Source organism: Dermacentor variabilis, chromosome 1 (genome assembly GCF_050947875.1).
Source record: "Dermacentor variabilis isolate Ectoservices chromosome 1, ASM5094787v1, whole genome shotgun sequence".
In the NCBI taxonomy this organism is placed as follows: Eukaryota; Metazoa; Arthropoda; class Arachnida; order Ixodida; family Ixodidae; genus Dermacentor; species Dermacentor variabilis.
Genome location: NC_134568.1, coordinates 142,982,997 through 143,002,478, shown reverse-complemented (window position 1 = coordinate 143,002,478; position 19,482 = coordinate 142,982,997). Strand labels below are relative to the sequence as shown.

General features: G+C 42.2%; 2 protein-coding genes across 2 annotated transcripts; both read left to right on the top strand.

The window, feature by feature from the left end:
• The first annotated feature begins 481 nt into the window (after positions 1 to 481).
• On the top strand, positions 482 to 6,821 carry LOC142574219 (uncharacterized). The gene is made up of 3 exons (XM_075683366.1): positions 482 to 895; positions 5,788 to 6,272; positions 6,805 to 6,821. Exons 1-3 carry the CDS (start codon positions 627 to 629, stop codon positions 6,819 to 6,821), a joined length of 771 nt encoding a protein of 256 aa, XP_075539481.1. The 5' UTR covers positions 482 to 626.
• Positions 6,822 to 7,140: 319 nt separating this feature from the next.
• Positions 7,141 to 18,121, top strand: LOC142585723 (uncharacterized). The gene is made up of 4 exons (XM_075696703.1): positions 7,141 to 7,365; positions 9,120 to 9,305; positions 13,359 to 14,141; positions 16,284 to 18,121. The coding sequence occupies exons 1-4, from the start codon at positions 7,141 to 7,143 to the stop codon at positions 16,647 to 16,649; spliced, it is 1,560 nt and encodes a 519-aa protein (XP_075552818.1). The 3' UTR covers positions 16,650 to 18,121.
• The last annotated feature ends 1,361 nt before the right edge of the window (positions 18,122 to 19,482 follow it).

The following is a 19,482-nucleotide window of genomic DNA, read 5'->3' as shown; positions in this document are numbered from 1 at the left end:
GCAGTGGTGTGTGGTACAAATGCTTACCACCGTTTAGCAAAACTGAGCCGGTTCTCTTAGTAATCCGAGTGTGCTGCGTGTTGCCCATTTCTGTCACACGCCTGTAAGCCACAAAACCTTCACAGCACAGGTAACTGGAAACTACGTAGCGAAGAGGTGCCAGTAAGTCCAGTACAGATAAGCCCGACTTGGCACCGTCAACAACGTGCCACATCAACAAGTGGCACTATCAACAAGCTACTCACCCGCAACCGCAACGTGCGGCGAAAACGTAACCCAAACTTTAAAACATCCGCGAACCAAAACCGAAACTATTGCGGTTTTTTTTTTCTTTAAATAATACTGCCAAGACCGAAACAAACGAAGTGCGCGGCAAGCAATGCGCTTTCTCAGCCGCGTGTTTCCATCGCTTGTTTATTATGTTCGGTTACAATTTAGCTCAACAATTGACGCTTACGTCACACGCTCGCGCGGGTATATATACGCGCGCGCGCGCGCAGCCGGCGCTTTTCATCCACCTGTCAAGTCCCGACTCCCGAGTTGTTCCAGCGAACCTCAAGGCCCTGAAACATTTTGGAGTTTTCTGTAAAGATATTTTCGAGATTGGTGCAGGAAAGGCGTGCACAATGTCGTGCGAACTATCTGGCGACGTTGGAGCCGAGGAAATCGCGTGCGATATGGACTGCACTGATAACTTTTCGGTGTCCAGATCAGCTTCTTGGCACAATTTCGGCAACACAGAGTGCGCGGAGGACATTGCTGCGTCGACATCAGACACGAGAGTCCTGCGAATGAACATCGCAGATCCAGCATCTGCTGAAGAATGGATGCGGCAGTACAAGGCGGCGACAAACACGTCATGGATTATGAAATACAACCAAACGAACTGCACAAAGTGAGTACCATTATTTCAGTCTGACAAAACAGTGCAGTAGGCAAATGAAACTGCTATAATAGCGTTTATAACATTTTTGAAGTGAAGCCAATGGGCGATATGCGAAATTCCGCACGTGCGCTCTCCGCACACCTAGTTTGACCTAACCACGTGCGTGATGGCGGTCGTCAGGTTAGAATCGGAAATTAAGGTGTAAGCATGCGCACTGCTGGCACCATTTCTGCTGCCTTCCCTCCTGCGCACCATCTTTGAAAACGCGTCGCAGGTTTAACAATGCCACTAGCTGGAACACGACCACCTTGGTTAGGTTGTGTTAGCTATGTGGGAATTTCCCTGCTTACGAAATTTTGCAATGGTCTACAAGGCATTAAAAAGGAAAAAATGCCTAAAACATTTACTTTTACATACTTATTTTCCCTATATTCATGAATTTGTACTGGCTAGCTAATTTATGCACTGAATGCAGGAAAATGCACTATCTAATGTACAGTACACAGGACAAGCGTTTATTCTCATGAGATAGTAAGAATTGCTGAAAATGCACAATTAAAAATTAGATCACAAAATATTACTTAGTGCATTTGGGGAAAAACATCACAATTTACTTTTACACACACGACAAAATTTCCCTATTTCTGCCCCGCTTTCCTAGGATATGTAGCTTACTGTTCATGCTCTTGTGGTATGTACTGTGCAGTAAACAGGTCAAGTTTCTTTTTCTTTTGATACTAAGGGTTGTGTACATGCACGACAGTATTCCGAGCTAAATGACTGACGAGACAAAACACTGCTATCTGCATCTACAATGCTCACAGTGTCTGATACTAGTTACTTAAAGCATTACACCCATAATTTAGCCCCTCTGCAAATGTAAACTAAACATATTTAATTCATAACATCATGGTTCATGCTACATTGAAATAATTGTGGCCTATTGTAGATATAGTTTTATTTCCATCACATTCTTTAATTAGCACTACTTTTCAGATATACATAGTTAATATGTGTGGCAAAATGCAGATATGTCCCAGTTACTTTTCTACCTCTTCGCACATTTTTACACAGCATGATGAAAGTAACTGTGACACCCTTACATTTTGCTTCAATTTTGGAATATCTACACTACATATACTGCCTTCATATAAGACATGATTTTATATAGAACTAATGGCCGATATACGAGACGTCATATATGTATTGCAACACATCACCACACTGTAGGTAATTGACAGATTCCAAAATTGTGAGCGCCACCTGCAGGGAAAACTGAGAACCTTGCGCCACACAGTTCGTGCTCCGTGTATCGATACAACCTGCTTTCTGGGTCGTTTCAGTGCTTTCAATCAGTGCATGAGTAATGATTTAAGAAGACGATGTACCCCTCTCATTTGCGCAAACGGGTATTCTCGAAGTGCTCCATAATGAACGATGGCATTTGGTGGTATCTTTTCTCGAACACTTCAACTGTTCGTCAGGTGCATCGAGGCTGGGCGCTACATGATGTAGGCTACGTGGCAAATCAAATTATAAGCTTCTCCACAGCTGATTCAGTAGGTGGACTGACTGGTACGGGCAATGTGCAAGCCGCCAATGAAGACGGGCAGCGTATACGTGGTGTCTGCGTAGTATATGACTGGAACCTGTGTTGGCAGTTCCTGTACAGTTTATACAAAACATGCTATGCTATATACGGCCAAGCAACGTTTAGATACTTTTAGAAATTGTTAAAACAACGTCGAAAATTTCTTTATACTTACTCAGATCATTAACTACTCTATTAAAATAACACATTTTTTCTGCCTTTAAGTCTCAGATCATGATAACTTTTCAGTAAGCGGAAACGCTAGTGGACGACATTGTTGCACAGCAATGTAATGATATGTTTCTGTTACAAGCAAATACAGTTGACTGTACGATTTAGTGCATTGGCTTCATAAGACAACTCGCATAGCAGTGTGGCTGCGTGCAACTCAAGGCAGTGCACAGTGCTATCGCGTGCAGAAAAAGAAAAGGGGGAAAGAATGAAGAGAGACGGGGGGTTCGGCTCGCGCTGTCCTGTCAGTGTGCATATTAAGGAAACATATTAAACACGGCCAATGATGGTACATACGTTAAAACATGCAGAATATGAGCGGTGGATAGCAAGCTAGCTGACGTGACAATGAACCACCTTCACGTCGGCACGATGACGTGTTGTAGACCTTATGCAAGAGCCTATAGTAACGAGGCAGCCAAACTATAGACGGCCCCAGAACAATTCAGAGCCGAACGAACTCGAATAAACACCCTGACAGGATCCTACACACCTTTCAGTCCCTGTGCATGGTGACTTAATTAACATCGTGACCCACAGGGCAGCAATACAAATTTTTTGCGACAGCATGTTCGTGTACTTAAGTTTCACGTACAGCAGCGTCGCCTGGAGTCTTGCTGTACATGATCACTGTTGGCACATAGTCCGGATGATTTATCAGCTTCGGCGGCCGGTGTACGTTTGAGAGAAGGAGGTTGCGATACGATGGTCACTCAGTTTTTTTTTTTTTAAAGGAAACTTGCCGGGGATGAAGTGCGCCCAGAAGATTCTAGAATACTCTGCTGGCTGCCATAGTGAGCTGTCCTGGTTTGCACGCCTCGCTGCAGATATCCACAGAGCCCTCTTCGCATACATTCTTGCAGATGGAAATTGGAAGAAGCTCGAGTTTCCATTTGTACAGTAGTTCGTGTACCCAAAGGCGACACAATTAACCGGTATACTCGAAAAAAAAATCAGAAGAGCAACCACCAGTACTTCTGTAGCAACACCGTCCAGAGTAGCCGCGTTGTCTCGCATTGTTTTCCAACCAAGTCTAGTTACGATAACCACCGCAAGGGAGACTCATGCCGTGCCGGCTTGGCGCATGCGCAGAAAGATTTTTGGAATCAGCCAATTATTATTAACTGCAGTTCCATCTCAAGCAAACACTAAATCAATATGTCTACGTGAGTGAGGACTGGCATTCAATTGCAATAAACAGTGCACATGCACATGAGCACAATACCAGGATAATGTGGCCGTAACTATGAAATTTCGAAGTGCTGGTTTCAAAGTTGAACATTAACACTTCAGGGCCCTGCACCAGGGCGAGGAGGGACTTTGTTATCAGTTGGTGGCTGTAAAGTGTGGTCAGAGGAATGTTTTTTACTTGACTTTTTTAATGCGACTATAGTAACACCAGAGATACAGATCAATTACTGATGCGAAGGAACCATGCCACAAACGGACCACTTTTCTCCAAGCACAGGCTCTCTTATAGTGTCTCGGTAAGCATGAGAAGAAGTATGGGATTCAAAAGCCTCTGGAGGAAGTGAGGAATCTTAATTGGAGGTTCGCTCTTCAATGAGCGGAAAAATGTGGTTCACCTGTTCAGGACAGTTTTCTAAAGCGAAGCTTTCTTTGCCTCTTCCTTCGACTTTCCCACAGCTGCTGCTGCTGTGGGCTACTGTGGCTGCTGCAGTCGCGCACACTGCGTGGGGGGAGGGGGGGAATCAGAGCCTGTATATAGATGACGGGCAAGAGTCAGAGAGGAATGGCCACAGGAGAAGCTCGTTTTCACCCTACCGCGTCGAATGTGCACAATGCCCTCTGGAGCTCCCTGGCCAGCGCCCCATTAGCCACTTGACAGCTGTAATTATTTGACTCCCCTCAGAAGCATTGCATAAACTGCAGTGCTTCCCTTTTTACTAACGTGCCAGGCCAGAGGGGACACAGAATTGCAGAGAGGAGAAGGAGAAGAGTCAGTTCCCATATAAGAGAGGGGAGGAGGTGACGTGAGAAGGCAAGGAAACCTCACTACTTTAGGACAGTGGTCGGGTTGCGGGGAAACAGGATAAGCTTAAGTTCAAGGTACGTTGCTGCTATTTCTGAAAAATAAACGCCATGCAAATATGTGAAGTGGGCAACTTACGCAGGGCGTGGAGAAGCAGAGCCGCATTAATTAAAGTGCACCGCAGGGTCCAGGAGACACTACGGAAGCAGTCGACCGTCAAATCAACAGTTGTGTGCCCACCGCATTAGCTTTGCGGCTATGGCATTGCTAGACGTCATGGATTTGATCCCAATCGCGGCAGCCACATTTCGAGGGGGCGAAATAGAAAGTGCATGTGCACTTATATTTTGGGATACGTTAAAGAATGTCACGGTGTCAAAATTAATCCGGAGTTCGCCACTGCGGTTTGCCTCATAATCCTAGTGTGGTTTTGGCACGTACAACCCCATAATCCAATTCAAGTTTAATACTTCTGCCAGAATGCGATGTGCAAAGTGAGGGAATGGCAACGCTGAACTCGCTCAGAGGTTATAAAATATGGCCCACAGCAACATCTGAAGCAAACACCTCTCCCTATGTGTTCTGTGTACTACGCAGACAAACAGTAGTGGTGCACGCAAGGTAACGTTGAGCATCAACTGACCACTCTCGTGTTAGCCTAAATGTTGAAGAAATAAAGCTTTAGCTGTCAACATCACCGCTAACTATCGTCAATAAAAGCATCCAGCATGGAAAGCTTCGCTTACATTGATTCCCACAGGTCGTGGGACCTGCATAATTTTATACATGTCAAGAATGTTTTCTTATTTTGGAACAGACTTGTTTAGAGCACTTGTAATCGAAAGCAACAGATTATACGCTCCAGCGCCAGCTAAATTGTATGGCAAACTCCACTAAGCTGTACCTTGTTGCCACTATTTTGCATTCTTAGAAATGAGGCAAGTACTATTGAATTCACTTCCAGCAATAAACTTATGTTAGACAGGTTGAATGTGACCATGCACCAGGTTTGTGCTGGACAGCATTTTCATATTTCCAGTACATCTGTGCTTATTACTGACGTGTGTAATTACATTTCACCTGCAGGATGGTCTACCACAAGGTCTGGCATTGCCAGCACAGTAAGCGCAACAAAACTGCAGCAGGACGCAATACTGACTGCCAGGCAAGAGTTGATATTAAGATAAAAAAAGTGAACAAGGACACAAAAAAAAATGATGAATTCTTGCGTAAAGCGGTACCATTGCCTGCTGTGGTTAAGTTGAGAGAGAGGCACAACCACAGCACTGAGTCCGCTGATGCACTCCGTCTACTACGTGCAAGCCCTGAAGCAAGAAGTGCCTTCACAGGGTACTTTGAGGAGGGCATGACTCCGGCAGAGGCAATCCAGCGTCATGAACAACTTCTGTCCGCCAAGCCTGATGGCCCATTTCTTCTTGCCAATGGGAGCATAAACCCTAACAGGAAGAGTGTTTACTTTTGGCATCAAGAGTGGAGAAATGCTAAATACGGACCAGCAGGGAATCCTGTGGCAAAGCTGCTGGAGAAAGTGGATGAATATGCAGCTGGAGGTAAGCCTCCTCATGAAAATGATTTCTTAGCAGTAATAAAAATACTGAACTGTTCCTAATGCAATAAGAGAGAAAATTTCGGCAGGCACACTGAAGACTGCTTAAGTCTAGGAATGCAAAAGCATTATAGTCCTTTTGGCATTATAGTCCCTTTGGTGAAACACCTTTAATCACTCAAATGGCTACGACGTGACGTGTGCAATCACGCATGCACTAGGCACACCTTTAGTCAGCCAGAAATAAGGAGTCGCTGTGGCATTGGGGAAGCATGCTTGTCTCGCATCCCGGAAGCCCGGGGTTCGATTCCCACCCAGACCGAAAGTTACGAAATGTTCTTTTCAAAGCAATTAATTTACCTTGTTAACAGGAAGCTTCCTCACAAATGTGACATCAATCCAAGCCTTTTTGCATGCATTTTTACTCTTTGCCGCGTTGGCCATTTTTGGTACCATCTTTCGGTCATGCTGATGCATTTTTGTGTAATGGGCCACATAATGCTTTTGTATTAATATGATTCACCTAAATATTGCAGTAAAACACTGCTCGTGAATTCCGTTCATGTAAATCTAGCCAGCATATGATAAACACCAGCATTTTATTTCTTCTTAACTAGAAGAATTGATGCTGCAGAAAGAAAAAGAAACATTTTACTGGTATCTAATGACACAAAAGAAAAGTTGCAGAAATTCTTTCAGCAGTTCCCTATGATAAAAAACGAAATTGGCATCATAACTTGTATGTTCTGCTTGTATCAATACAACTTAGCACCCGTTAACTTTGTACCTTTTGTGGCAAATATGCAGGAGCAGACGTCAGCACTTGTGAAACATCAGATGGTGGCTGGGCAGCACTGGTCGTAACGCCCATCATGCGCCGTGCCCAGACCCTGGAATCCGCCCAGAACATCATTTTTGTAGATTCAACATCATCGTGCGATGTAGATGGGAATACAGCTACTATACTTCTGACAGCGACCAAAGCAGGTGCAGTTCCTATAGCTGTGCTTATACACCGCGGTCAGAGCAGAGAAGCCTATAGGCTTGCCTTCAAGCTTCTCGAGAAGAACTATCCCAAATGCTTTGGCAACAACAAGGTAAAACCCTTTTATATTTTATTCACAGCATTCTATGCCTAACAATATCAAAGCAAATCCAAGGCAACTGTGATATTGAAATGCGAGTTTTCAAAAATTTAAGCACTGCTCTCAAGACCTGGTAGTCATCACTTTCCAGGCCAATAAGGTATCTTTGAATGGAGCAAGGTGACAGCTGCCTCAGCATTTCTATTCAGTAGAAACATGTGAGACTAACATGTAACAACAGTTCAAGTGCTTTGGTATATGTGCAACTGCTAAAAGCAGAACAGCCTTAAAACCATAAGGCAAAGATGTCCCAAAGCTCAAACAAACATTGAAGGGAAAGATAGAGTGTGACAACCAGACTCGGCACACAGCAGGAGCAGAACTCGCACATTGTAACAGGGGCGCAAACTGCACTGACTCGGGTACATTATGTGTGCCTATTATGAGAACGGCAGAGATAGTTATGCCAAAACACATATAATGACATCATTACTTATCACATTGAGTTAATGACCTTTTCGAATACCAAATACAACATTATTAAACATTATTAGCATGTGCTGCACCTTAGAAGACCCGAGGGAATGCAAAAAGTGAAGAGGGAGCAGCGACATAGTCTTGCAATTCCCTGTCCTTTTTCTTTTTCTTCAGTTTATTGACCTGTTTGATCTTAACGGGCTGCACTGCCTCCCAAGGTACCTACAGGGTCAACAGGCAAAAAACTTCACCTTGTCTTAATCCACAAAGGCGAAAAAGCTATACAATCTGATACCATGCTGTCACTGTAGCCACAAAGTGGCACAAAATTAAATACAAAATATTTGTAAATTTATTTTCCCCTTCACTAACCAGACTTCTTACAACAAATAAATGAAACAAAAGGGAATGGGAGGGAGGAGGCAGGCTCTAAAGTAATATTTTATAAGAATAACCTAATTTATTGCTTTTATTCACTGTTCAGCTTTGAATTAGCATTGTAAAGAAAAAATAGTGAAACTGCAGCCTACTCTGCACTACATGTTTCTTTACAGCCAACAGGTTTTAAGGACACTTGGCAATCCATCTATCAGGGCAGCAACGACATACTGCTTGAATTATTGTGATGATCTTGAGTTCATAGTGTTCAGTGAACGTACACTGTCATCCAAGCTTAATAGGCCATAAATAAAGTATAGCATTAGAAGTACAAAATTGAAGTAGGTAAATAAATAAATAGAAGGGTAGTTGACGCAGTGCTAAGCACAACATTGTTTCATGATAATGTTCCTACGCATGTTGCTAGCTAGAAATGAGCTAACATACCAGTTAGAAACATTTTAAAAAGCTACATACTCGTAGGTGTGAACGTCGGGGTAATGTTGCATACTGGCAGGACAATTTGCAGCTACATTTCTGTCCTCACATTTTCTTTGTTGTGTTTCCTTAAAGCCTCTGACTCCCTTCACTCATGGCCTGTCTTCTTCTGTGGACTAGAATGATCCTAACATTTTGTTAGAGGAAAGTAGAGGAGGGTGGCGGCACTCTTGTCAAAAGTGCCTTTGTTTGGCTCTGAACCTGTTGCGCAACATTCAATTTACCACAGGCAATGATTCTGTGGTTACAGAGCATGCTAAGGAATGAAAAATAACCGCATGCTTTTTACCAATATGTACCCATTATGACTCGCACTGAAAAGGGACCAATGAGCTGTTGCTGCATAATAGCTCATAATATACAAAAAAGTGCTGCATAACACTACTAACAGACGCTATTGTTGTCATACGCAGGTGCCCTGTGCGTTCATGTCGGACAATGCCAGAGCGGAAAAAGATGCCCTGCGTGATGTGTGGCCCTCCGCCAGGCAGCTGCTCTGCCATTTTCATGTGTTGCAAGCGGAGTGGCGCTGGCTCAAATCAGCACAGAACAGCATAGGGAAAGCAGAAAGACGTCAGCTCATGGCAGCTTTCCAGAAGGTAGAGCAAAGTTTCAGATAATTAATACTTTTGTTGCGTATACTCAGATACTAATTAGTAAGAGACCCTGAAATGATTTTGACGATTTTGTACAAACATACTGAGTTGTTAGGGTAGATTTTTCTGATCGTTAATTGACATATCTAAGTGCTCCGCGTAAAGCCTGTAATTTAATATAAGGTTTTAAAAACGTACATTGCTACCAATCACACCATGTCACTCGGCTGAATTTTCAGCCACCCCTGACTATTTGACGCAAGTTTTCCTAATGATGGCAGTATGGTGAGTTATCCCATAGGCTACCTAGAGCGCATCATCTATAATTTTTCTAAGTTTATGGTGAACAAATGTTCGTAATAATTGGAATGTTATTAATTTTTTTCTATAAAAAGAAAGTAAAACAAAGAGAATGCACCAGGACAATTTCTCACTACACTTAAGCACTTGTGGCACAAAGCAAGTTCTTGCTTTTGTTACAACGTGCTCCGTGTCAACAAGAGCCCCACAGTCAGTGTTGATCTCGATCTTTACTTTCACAAGTACCATGGTTCACCCTTGTCACGTTGTGGGCCGCAAACCTAGCAACTGGCAATACGTCAAGCTGCAACCTTGTGTCCCTATGCAAGGAAGCAGACGAGCGGAGTGGCTACAGCGCATAGACTGTTGCTATCCAATCGATGCCATTTTGCGTGTTTGTGGCCGTCACTTTATGCCTGAGAATTACTACCACGATAGTGTTTCGCGTGTCCATTATTTGGGTAAATGCAAGTGCAAGCAGACTGGACCCGGCCATTTGACCGTGCCGTTTTACAGGATGAGCAGAAGTGCAAATGTGAATAGTCTGCACGGTGAAGCCACCTGGTTGCAAAAGCTCAACCAAGGACAGTAGCTGTAGCGAAGTCTATTATACTTTGATGCTGGTGTAAATTTTTTTCAGGAGCATAATCGTGAACACATTGTTTTTGTAAATGTTTAAAACGTTTTACACTTGGTTAGAGCAATATTAGCTCTTTGCAGGGTTAAGCTCTGCACCACCAGGTGGCTGGACTATGCAGACCAATCAGGCCACTCACATACATCTACGCCAAAGCTTTTTCATTAGCTTGAGTTTATGCCTCCACCCATCCTTTGAAACGCTCAGCTCGCTTGCGGTTACCGAAATACCAGACACGTTCAGCGCTGCAACAGAATGCTCGCAGTGCACGCTGCTTCGATAGCTCTCGCTTACACCGTGGGATCGACTGCCAAGCAGCTGGCGGAGAGGTTGGAGAGGCTTTGAGCGCTCGCTCCTAGACAAATGGAAGCAGATGACGTGACCTGTCATCATGACGCAGAGCCAGTGAAGGCGGAGCTTAACCCCAATCACTTGGTGAACAAGTTGAGGAGAAAATGCATCACTATGGAGGAGGGTAACTTGTACTCGTCCCTAGCTATCTTAACATGCGGCGCTTCCTACGAATTGTGATGCGAATAATCTACTGTAGCTGAACCCTATGCGTCTACAATATTTCTCCAAACTGTTTCAGGGGCCCTTTGAGTAGCAAGAAATTTAAGATATTTAAGAAGACTTGATGCAGTGTCATCAAAACCTCTGGCATGAAACTATGAACTACTGAAGTTATGTATTTATAAAGTCAAATTGTTTTTGTCAGCTTAAATATTTTTGTGCTCTAATTTTATCTTAGACTGGTAGGTGTACATTGGCTCGGAATGCTTGGATGTCAGGAGGCCTTAGTTTGCTCAATGAACATGGTTTAATAAATACGGCACACTGAACATTACGCAGCTACAGCAAACAATGAGACCATTATCGGAACTTCTGAGAACTGCTTACATTAACAAAATTTTGGAGGCAGAACTCTTACCCAACAGCTGCCCTACGATGCCTATGTAAGATGGATTCCTGCTTCAAGTGACATGTACCTTGAAATGTGTGTAGTACTTTGCACGTTGTGAAGTGCTATGCCGTGTAGCATTAGACAAAGGAATGATGCACAGAAATGCACCATGAGCCAATGGAACACCAAGTCTTATGAAGGGTCACGGGACTAGGCAGTAGTATTAAACAATGTGTATGCACAGTGTGTTTGCAAACTACAACAAGATTTGGTTAGTCTTTCTTTTCCACTGCGAATCCTCTAGCATGTTCAAAGATGTGAAAACACACATACACAGACAAAAATAAGAACAAATGGAGCTGGGCAACAAAGAAGTGAAATTAAGAAAGAAGAACTGCTGCGCACTCATAACCGAACACACATGATATGCGCTGTCACATTAGTGATGGAGTGTAAACCCCGTGAACAGCGCAAACTTCGTTTTACTCCTTAAGCCACCCAACTCGCAAGAATACAAACAGATAAGTGACATCTCCCACTCAAACTGACATACTGTGAGCACACATAGCAAAAACACCAAATATTCACGTTTGCAGTTGTGGAAGGATGCACATGCAGAAATATTAGTGTCAATAACAAGTGTGCACCGCTATAAGGTGCAGAAGCCTATTTTGCCATGTGGTTGCATGCCATGCATTATTTTGTGGCTGGGCGTCAATCTATTAGCGCTTCTTTATTGCAGTTGTTTGCAACCAAACTTGTAAAAAGTAACACGCCGTTCATGTACCTCACAATCCAACTTGCCTGTGAAAAAAAAGAAAAAGGAAGAATAGGTAACATCCCTTTCTTACTGCAGGAATAAGTGAGCTGACTTAATTGCGTGCATCATCCCAGAGGCAATGTGCACTACCTTGTTCACTCTCTCACTCCAATTAAAATGTAGAGCCATAGCATAATATAAAAACAGAATCAGCACAGCATTATGGCGAAGCAGTGCAGATGACGGGACATGTGAAAAACGGGACAGGACAAGACATGTCCTGTTGGCATTGTTTCGCCATAATGTACAGTCAACCAAAAACAGACTACGGGAGGACCCTCTTGCCACCCAGCATGCTAATCCAAATTTGTCATGCTTGTACTGCTCTGTCACGTCTCTCACATTCACATAATTTCCTCATTCATGGGAGCTCTGTCTGAGGTAAGAACGTAAATTATTTCAAAAACAAATATCCCGATTCTAGCGAAGGCCTCTTGTGTCACTCTAAACTCAACAGTCTTATTAGTGTGTTCATACCCTTTTATATATTTTCATTTTTTCTTGTTTGCTGCATACCTTATACAAATTAAATACCAAAACAATGCAGCAATCCTGTCTCTCCACACCAAGTAATTTATTCATAATTAGAGCAGAAAAGTTGCAAAAATTATTTTCATGCTTCCGCACATGCAGTGCTATCTCTAAGCACTTTCAACTGAACAACTTTCAATTGAGATTAATAAGAGCAGCAAGGAAATTTTGGCCATGACTTTTCTTTGGCTAGCATGAACCAGAACGCATAGCACAGAAAAGAATGTCACACACATGCACTCACAAACACACCATCACTAGAAAAACTAATATTTATTAGAAATGTGGTTCCCATTAAAAGGCAGAAAAAGAGCACGCTTGGAGGGACTAAGCAGTGAGCCCACATGACCCATGCTGATAGGCACAGAACAAACCTACACTAAGAATTGGATATTGAATTTCCACTATCTTGTAATAATTTATTTTTCAAGTGACATTATCACCACTTAAATATCTTTTTTGATAAGTTATAACCAATAAAGCACAGCACCTTTTACTGCCTTTTCCCAAAGGCCTGTGCATGTAGTGTCGAATTAGCATGAAATTTGGCAATCTTTTTTAACAGTAACAAAAGAAAAGGAACACGGCATACAAGTTATTGTAAAGTAAAAAAAATATGTAGCTGAAGAGAAGTCATACTGAAAGCAAAGTTACTGCTATCACTGACACGTGCAATGAAATGAAAAGAAAAATGAAATATATCATGATACTGTACTCTTTCCATGTGGAAATGTTTTCTGGAAAAGTTATACTTTTCAATGGCTGCAAAACTCTGCTTTAACAGAGAAATGGAAATAGCAGATAACGAGATATGCTGAAAACAAAATGCTAATAAAGAAATGCATGCTTGAACTGATGTTTCAGATTCTCTATGCAAAGGAGGAGCACGAACTGGAGACAGCCATTGCAGAGCTTCAGTCCCTGCCTCATATGTCCTATGTTCAGAGAGTGAACACATTTCTTTTGCGCCAATGTGAGTGGGTGCTCTTGTATCGTACTGGTGTGCTAACAAGAGGCCAAAACACAAATAACTATTCGGAGGCTTCTGTCCGTATTCTAAAGGACATCATCCTAAACAGAACAAAAGCCTACAACGCAGTAGCTTTAATTGAATTTGTGATTACTAATTGGGAGAAATATTTCGAAACACGGCTGCTGCGCCACGCACACAATCGGGAACCTACCCACCGAATTGGCTATGAGCACCTTCTGCAAAAAATTCCGGAATCCCCCCCAAAATCAATTCTAGAAGTAGAACAAAATTGCTACCATGTTCCGAATTCTTCTGGAACTGGGACATATGAGGTATGGGCGGACATTGGGCTATGCAGCTGCAGGGCAGGGAACCAGGGTGCTTTCTGTAAGCACCAGGCTGCTGTGCAACAAGCCTTTGGTGGTGCTTTCCCGAACAGCCCGGAGCTGACAGTTGGAGACCGCACAGAGCTTGGCCAGCTTGCCCTCGGAAAGCGTTGTCCAGCAGCAGGCTTTTTCATGCCTTTGACTGCACATGCCCCCACCTTGGCACCCTCATCTGTGTGCGAAGCAGGACCATCCACTTCGCACGAAGACGTAGGGCAGGAGATGCAGACAAACTCCACAGCGCCAGAGGTGCAAGAAGAGATGGCTGACTTGGGCCAAGTACATCTGGTACGATGTTTTGATAGCATTTTCCTTTACAAAATGTGACGAGCTCAATTCTGAACAGGTTTGATTCAACACTATCAACATAGAAAAGATGCGTCCATCACACAATTACACCAGCATTTATAGTACTATGCATTACACGACTTGTCTATATCCACTAATTCTTCTTAGTATTGATTTGAAAGTTAGGTACTTGGATTTCACTAGCTGTTCTCTCTGCTTTCTACAGCAGTGGGAAGAGTAAATTTTTTTTCCTATACACTACAGTTTTTCCTTTTGTCAACCAATGCATGACCCTTACCTCCTTTTCAAACTTCTTTGCCACCAAAAAGCTTCTGCCTAAATGCTTAGGTTTAGCATTATACAGCTGTTATAGTGTGCTAAGTATATCTAGAAATGTGAATAACTTTTTAAGATATCCAATTAGGGCTACATACAACTTTTCCACCTTTTAGCTTATTTAACCTAGCCAGTGCCACTCGGCTTCCATTACCAGTTGGTGCCCAAACATCAATAATAAGTAACGCGTCCAAAGGAAGGCATTCACTTTAAATGATTAGGAGGGGGAACAGTGATAAGCTCATGTGGCTTTTTTTTAACAAAAAACGTTACTATAATTTTGGCATGCAGTAAAATATCTACAACTTTTGAAGAGTACCACTAACCTGTCATTCAGGAGCAGACACTGGGCTATATCTCCATTTCTTCAAATCAAAGGCAGAAGATCAGAATTTATGGGTTATGAAGAAATTTAGCCCAAATTTGATGGTGCCTGTGAGTTGTCAATTTTCTAATCTACATGCCTATAGATGCCAATTGGAATTTTAGCATCTCAATTTCTGTGCAAGCAAGTGGCACTTGATGCATTGTAAGAAGTGTAGCCCTTATATCTCCATTACCTGCTCATTGCATCAGGAACTGTATGAAATGACAGGTTTGCTGCAACATTCTATTAGTCCATGTGGTAGCCTGTCACAAATCCAACCAAGTGTAGAGACTATGAAGGGTTGCACAATACTGTTCCTCCCCTAAGTGAAGGCTTTTGTACTTTAAGGTAGATATGAGACATAACTTTACTAGTAGTTTTGAATATTGTGCAATTCTATATTCACAACAAAAATAGTTTTTCAAAGTGTAATAGTAATAATGTCTTTTTGATTCCGCTTCATCGCAATACTAGTGTGTCATGCGGTGAAGCATATATACCATGCAGTGAAGCATACCAGGAATGCAAGAGGCACTGTAACAGAACTTAGAATGCATTCGCTTACGTGTGTGCACGCACTGGCTACAGTGTCAGTATGAGCACCAAGATGTCTATTAAGTGTAATCGAGATGTCTAATTAAAGTGAAAGCACTGTTATGGCACCATCCCCTTTATACTTCTAGTCATAGCTGTAGTCTAATTGTTAATGCGTGCACTGTTTTACTTTTGTTTCTTTTCATTAACTTACTGCATTCACAAAAGCAGTTGCACCATGCTTTACTATCAATTAACCTCTTTATAGCTTTTGACATTTATTTAACAAGTCCTACAGCACCAAAGTTTGATCTCATTCTTCCACAGAACAGTTAGTACAATATTCAGTGGTTACATTCCATAACCCCCTGTTTCTCCCTGATAAATAAAAAAAGTTCACTCATTCATTCATTCAAGCTTGCAGTGAATTCTCTACACAACAGCTATTCAATATTCGATTAAAAAACGTTCATCCAAAATCAATATTTGCTTTGAGCTCAAAATCTACTATTCGCACATGCCAAAAAAAATGACTGTGTGCAAACAGCTTGTGCATATTGTGGCCTCTACAGCACCTAAAATACACCTTTAGGTGCATCTTTTGGGTGCTTAATATAGCCTTTTTTTAATGGCTAATATCCAATCTCTATCTATAGCTTGTAGACTTCTAGAAAATTTACTCTGTTAAGATGTCCACAAACTAGAACATGACTTGAACAACTTATCAAAGGAGTGTATTTTTGATGGCTTCATCAGTCTGCGTCCCTGTTCTCTTCTTTGGCTTTTTCTTTTAACACATATGTAAGTGCGTTGGCTTTAAGAAACATCACTTCAAAGCAAAAAACATTTGTTGCCGCAAAGGACTTTCAAGATTTAAACATGTTCATTTACGTGACTTTTTGCAGGACCACAAAAAAGAGTGTGCTGCATTCAATGAAGCATACCAGCGCGCCCATGGACTTGGTGAATGCATTCCTCAATATGCTGCTGTTATCAAGTCCATAACAGAAGACCTGTTAAAGTTGAACACCAGCAGCGCTGTATTTGCATACATGTTGAGGCAAAAGGCCATGGGAAGGGCTATCAGGCACGGTAACAAAATTAAGGTGCAACCAACAAGCTTGGCAAGGCGCCGACCTGGCCTACCCAGAGGTTCGGGACGCATTCCTGCCGGCCGACCAAGAATAGCTGAAAAAATCAGGAAAACTAAACGTGGGCATGTGCTCAGCCAAAGTGTGCGGGATGATGTACCTGGGGCCAAATGCCATTAAGAACTTTAACTCTATGGAGGAGTCACAGTTGACCCACTAAATATGTCTCAGCATGCTTAAGGACAGTGAATACGTTGAACACACGTCATCTGTCATCGAAAATGCCCATTTTCGGCCTGCACTAGGACGATTTTCAAGCAGTAATTGTAGCTCACAAAGTCTGATTGCAGTGGTTACTAATGCTAACATGCCCCTTTCCTTTTGCAGTTTGTTATTTTTATGAAATTGCATAGCCAGCTGCTCCTGAACCCTATATCAATTGTCTGTCCTTTCTTGAGGTGGTTTAAATACTTCATGCAGCATCCGCACATTACCAAGAGTCCACCTCTAGTTCTGTTGCCTTCATCGTGCCATTCCTTCAAGCGACTTTTCAAGGATGATATTGCTATTTGTATTGAAATCTAGCACTAATATTATAAGACTGAGACCAACCAAGCTGTCAAGCGCTTTTTATTCCAAAAAGGAAACGCCCCAGTTCATGCGTGAAGAAGTAGAACAGGGAAGATGGTGATGGCTATGTACAAATTAAAACGACGAAGTATGTTAATAGTGCTTACAATATCTAGGTTTGCAAGTAAAAAGATGTTTACTGAACATGGGCCATGAATGCAGAAAGGTCCGCAGCGATGAGCACTGGTTCAGGTCGAGCACTGTCTCGTGCTCTGCATTGGCGATCCTGCTTGCACTTCGGCTGTCCTCCACTCCTTCATTATGTGTGTAACAACCACCAGTCAGCTGCTATAGTCAGCTGTAGGGCTAGCTTTTGTTCATCAGGCAGGGCTTCTTGATTGGTAGCAGTAAGGTACAGCCCAAAGCATTGTATGAATAGCATCCGTTCAGCCTGCAAGTTGCCAGCCTTGCGCATAAGTTGTGCTTCAAACATTGATGCCACATGGTGGCCCTCGATTGCTCACACCTCAGTAAATTGTGATTGGCAGTGTTACACTGGCGCTCTTCGTAAATTTTGTTACTTTGGTCACAGGAACATTTCTAGCTCTGTTTGTGTCGTTCTCAACCTAGGGTGAATAGAGTGTGAATTTTTTTATATTGAATTCTGGGTTTTACATGCCAAAACCATGATTTGATCATGAAGCACGCCATTTTAATTTTTTTGTAGCGTTAGTCCTGTGTTGATTAGATAAGCGACCAGCACCAATACATGCCATGATGCAACATCAAGACATGCCTTGATGCAACAGAAATGCATAATAGAGGTAGACGGTGCACTGTATGAAAAAGGTAACCATGGAAAAGATGTAAGATGAGCTGAACAAAAATGCTATCTTTGTTTTGTACCATATCCTTTTGGCATTGTACAGCTCTTTATTTTCTCTGCCGTCTCTCCTCTGTGACTTCACTTTTCACCTTTTGTTCTTTGTTGTACTGTCTGTTACGTTTTTGCAGCGCAAATGTGCCAAGTTGTTTTGCAACTGCTGTTGACACATTTAAAGAATAAATTGTTTTCATTGGCAGCCTACTATTCTTTCTTGTTTCTCTTTCACAACAATCTGCGTCCTTCGATATTGACACGCAACATTTGCTCTAATCATTTAGTGAAGTTCTTATAACTGAGTACTGACAACGGACGTCACATTCCAGCTTGAACAAGCAAATGAGACTAATGATCATGAACCACCTCTTAGTTAACATACCATGAATTATACTCAAAAGATTTCACATGAAATATGTAAGCCAACTACGCGACCATCCATCATACTTCTATTTTTGCCAAACATACCAATCACCATCTCAAAGAGCTGTTGCCCTTCCTAAAACACGAATCTGCGCAGTTTTTTCCATGTCAGTGTGAATTCATCTAGAGTTACTGATGCGCTTGGCTGAAGTTACAGTGCCTGCTTATGATCCTCACTACTTTTATCGTTAATATTTTAACTTGAAAACATAAAATAAGAGGTGACAATGAATACACATGGCTAAAAGGTGTGAATATTAATGTTCTTAGATCTGGCAATTGTTCCTTCTGCAAACTGTATGTATGGAGCTAAACTGGAGCAATATTACCATTTAGGTAAGACATTCAGTAGGATAGTCAATGTAAGGTGGGGTTAGTTTTCTTTATTTAGATTTGTAAGGAAGTGAGCATCGGCATATGTGCACGTCTTAGTTCTGTGTACATGCAGTCCAGCTAATATTATTGCATTAATGTTTACAGCTTACAAACATCCACAGATTAGACAAGTGGGCGCCAGGCCAGCAAGTTAGTTTTTTGATAGCTACATGAAATAAGTGCAGGACATATGCAAGTTATCTATTTTTTGCACTTTGATGTGTTTACACCAAGACAAGTCAATAGCGTGCAGGAGACCAACATATTCAGGCATGCTTTGTAGCAAGGAATTTTTTAAGGTACTGTCACACACTGGCTGGAGCGCTCCAGATGGCAGAAAAAAAAGCAACAAATGAAAATAAAGCTTTATTTTGGCAAGCTTGTGCCCAACAGGAAAGCCAAGAATAATTCATTAGCAGTGATGACAGAAAATGTATCCTGTAATCATAATATGAAATCCCACAGGCTCCAGCTGTTATTTATCTCAATATCATCACACTTTCATAAGTAATGGCAGCGATGGGGTAAACTGCAGAACAAACACAATCACCTTCAAACTTGCATATAAGATGATATGACGAACCCACTTTCCTTGAAATAACGGGAGTACTCAAGACACGTGCACAATACAACTTCACTAGTGCATCATCATGCGACAGTACAACAGATGCTAGAGCTCATTTGCCCAGTGTCAGATACATGGAGAGTATGTGAACTCATGTTAAAAGTAATCTGGCCAATGGAGCCTCATGGTACGGCATGCAG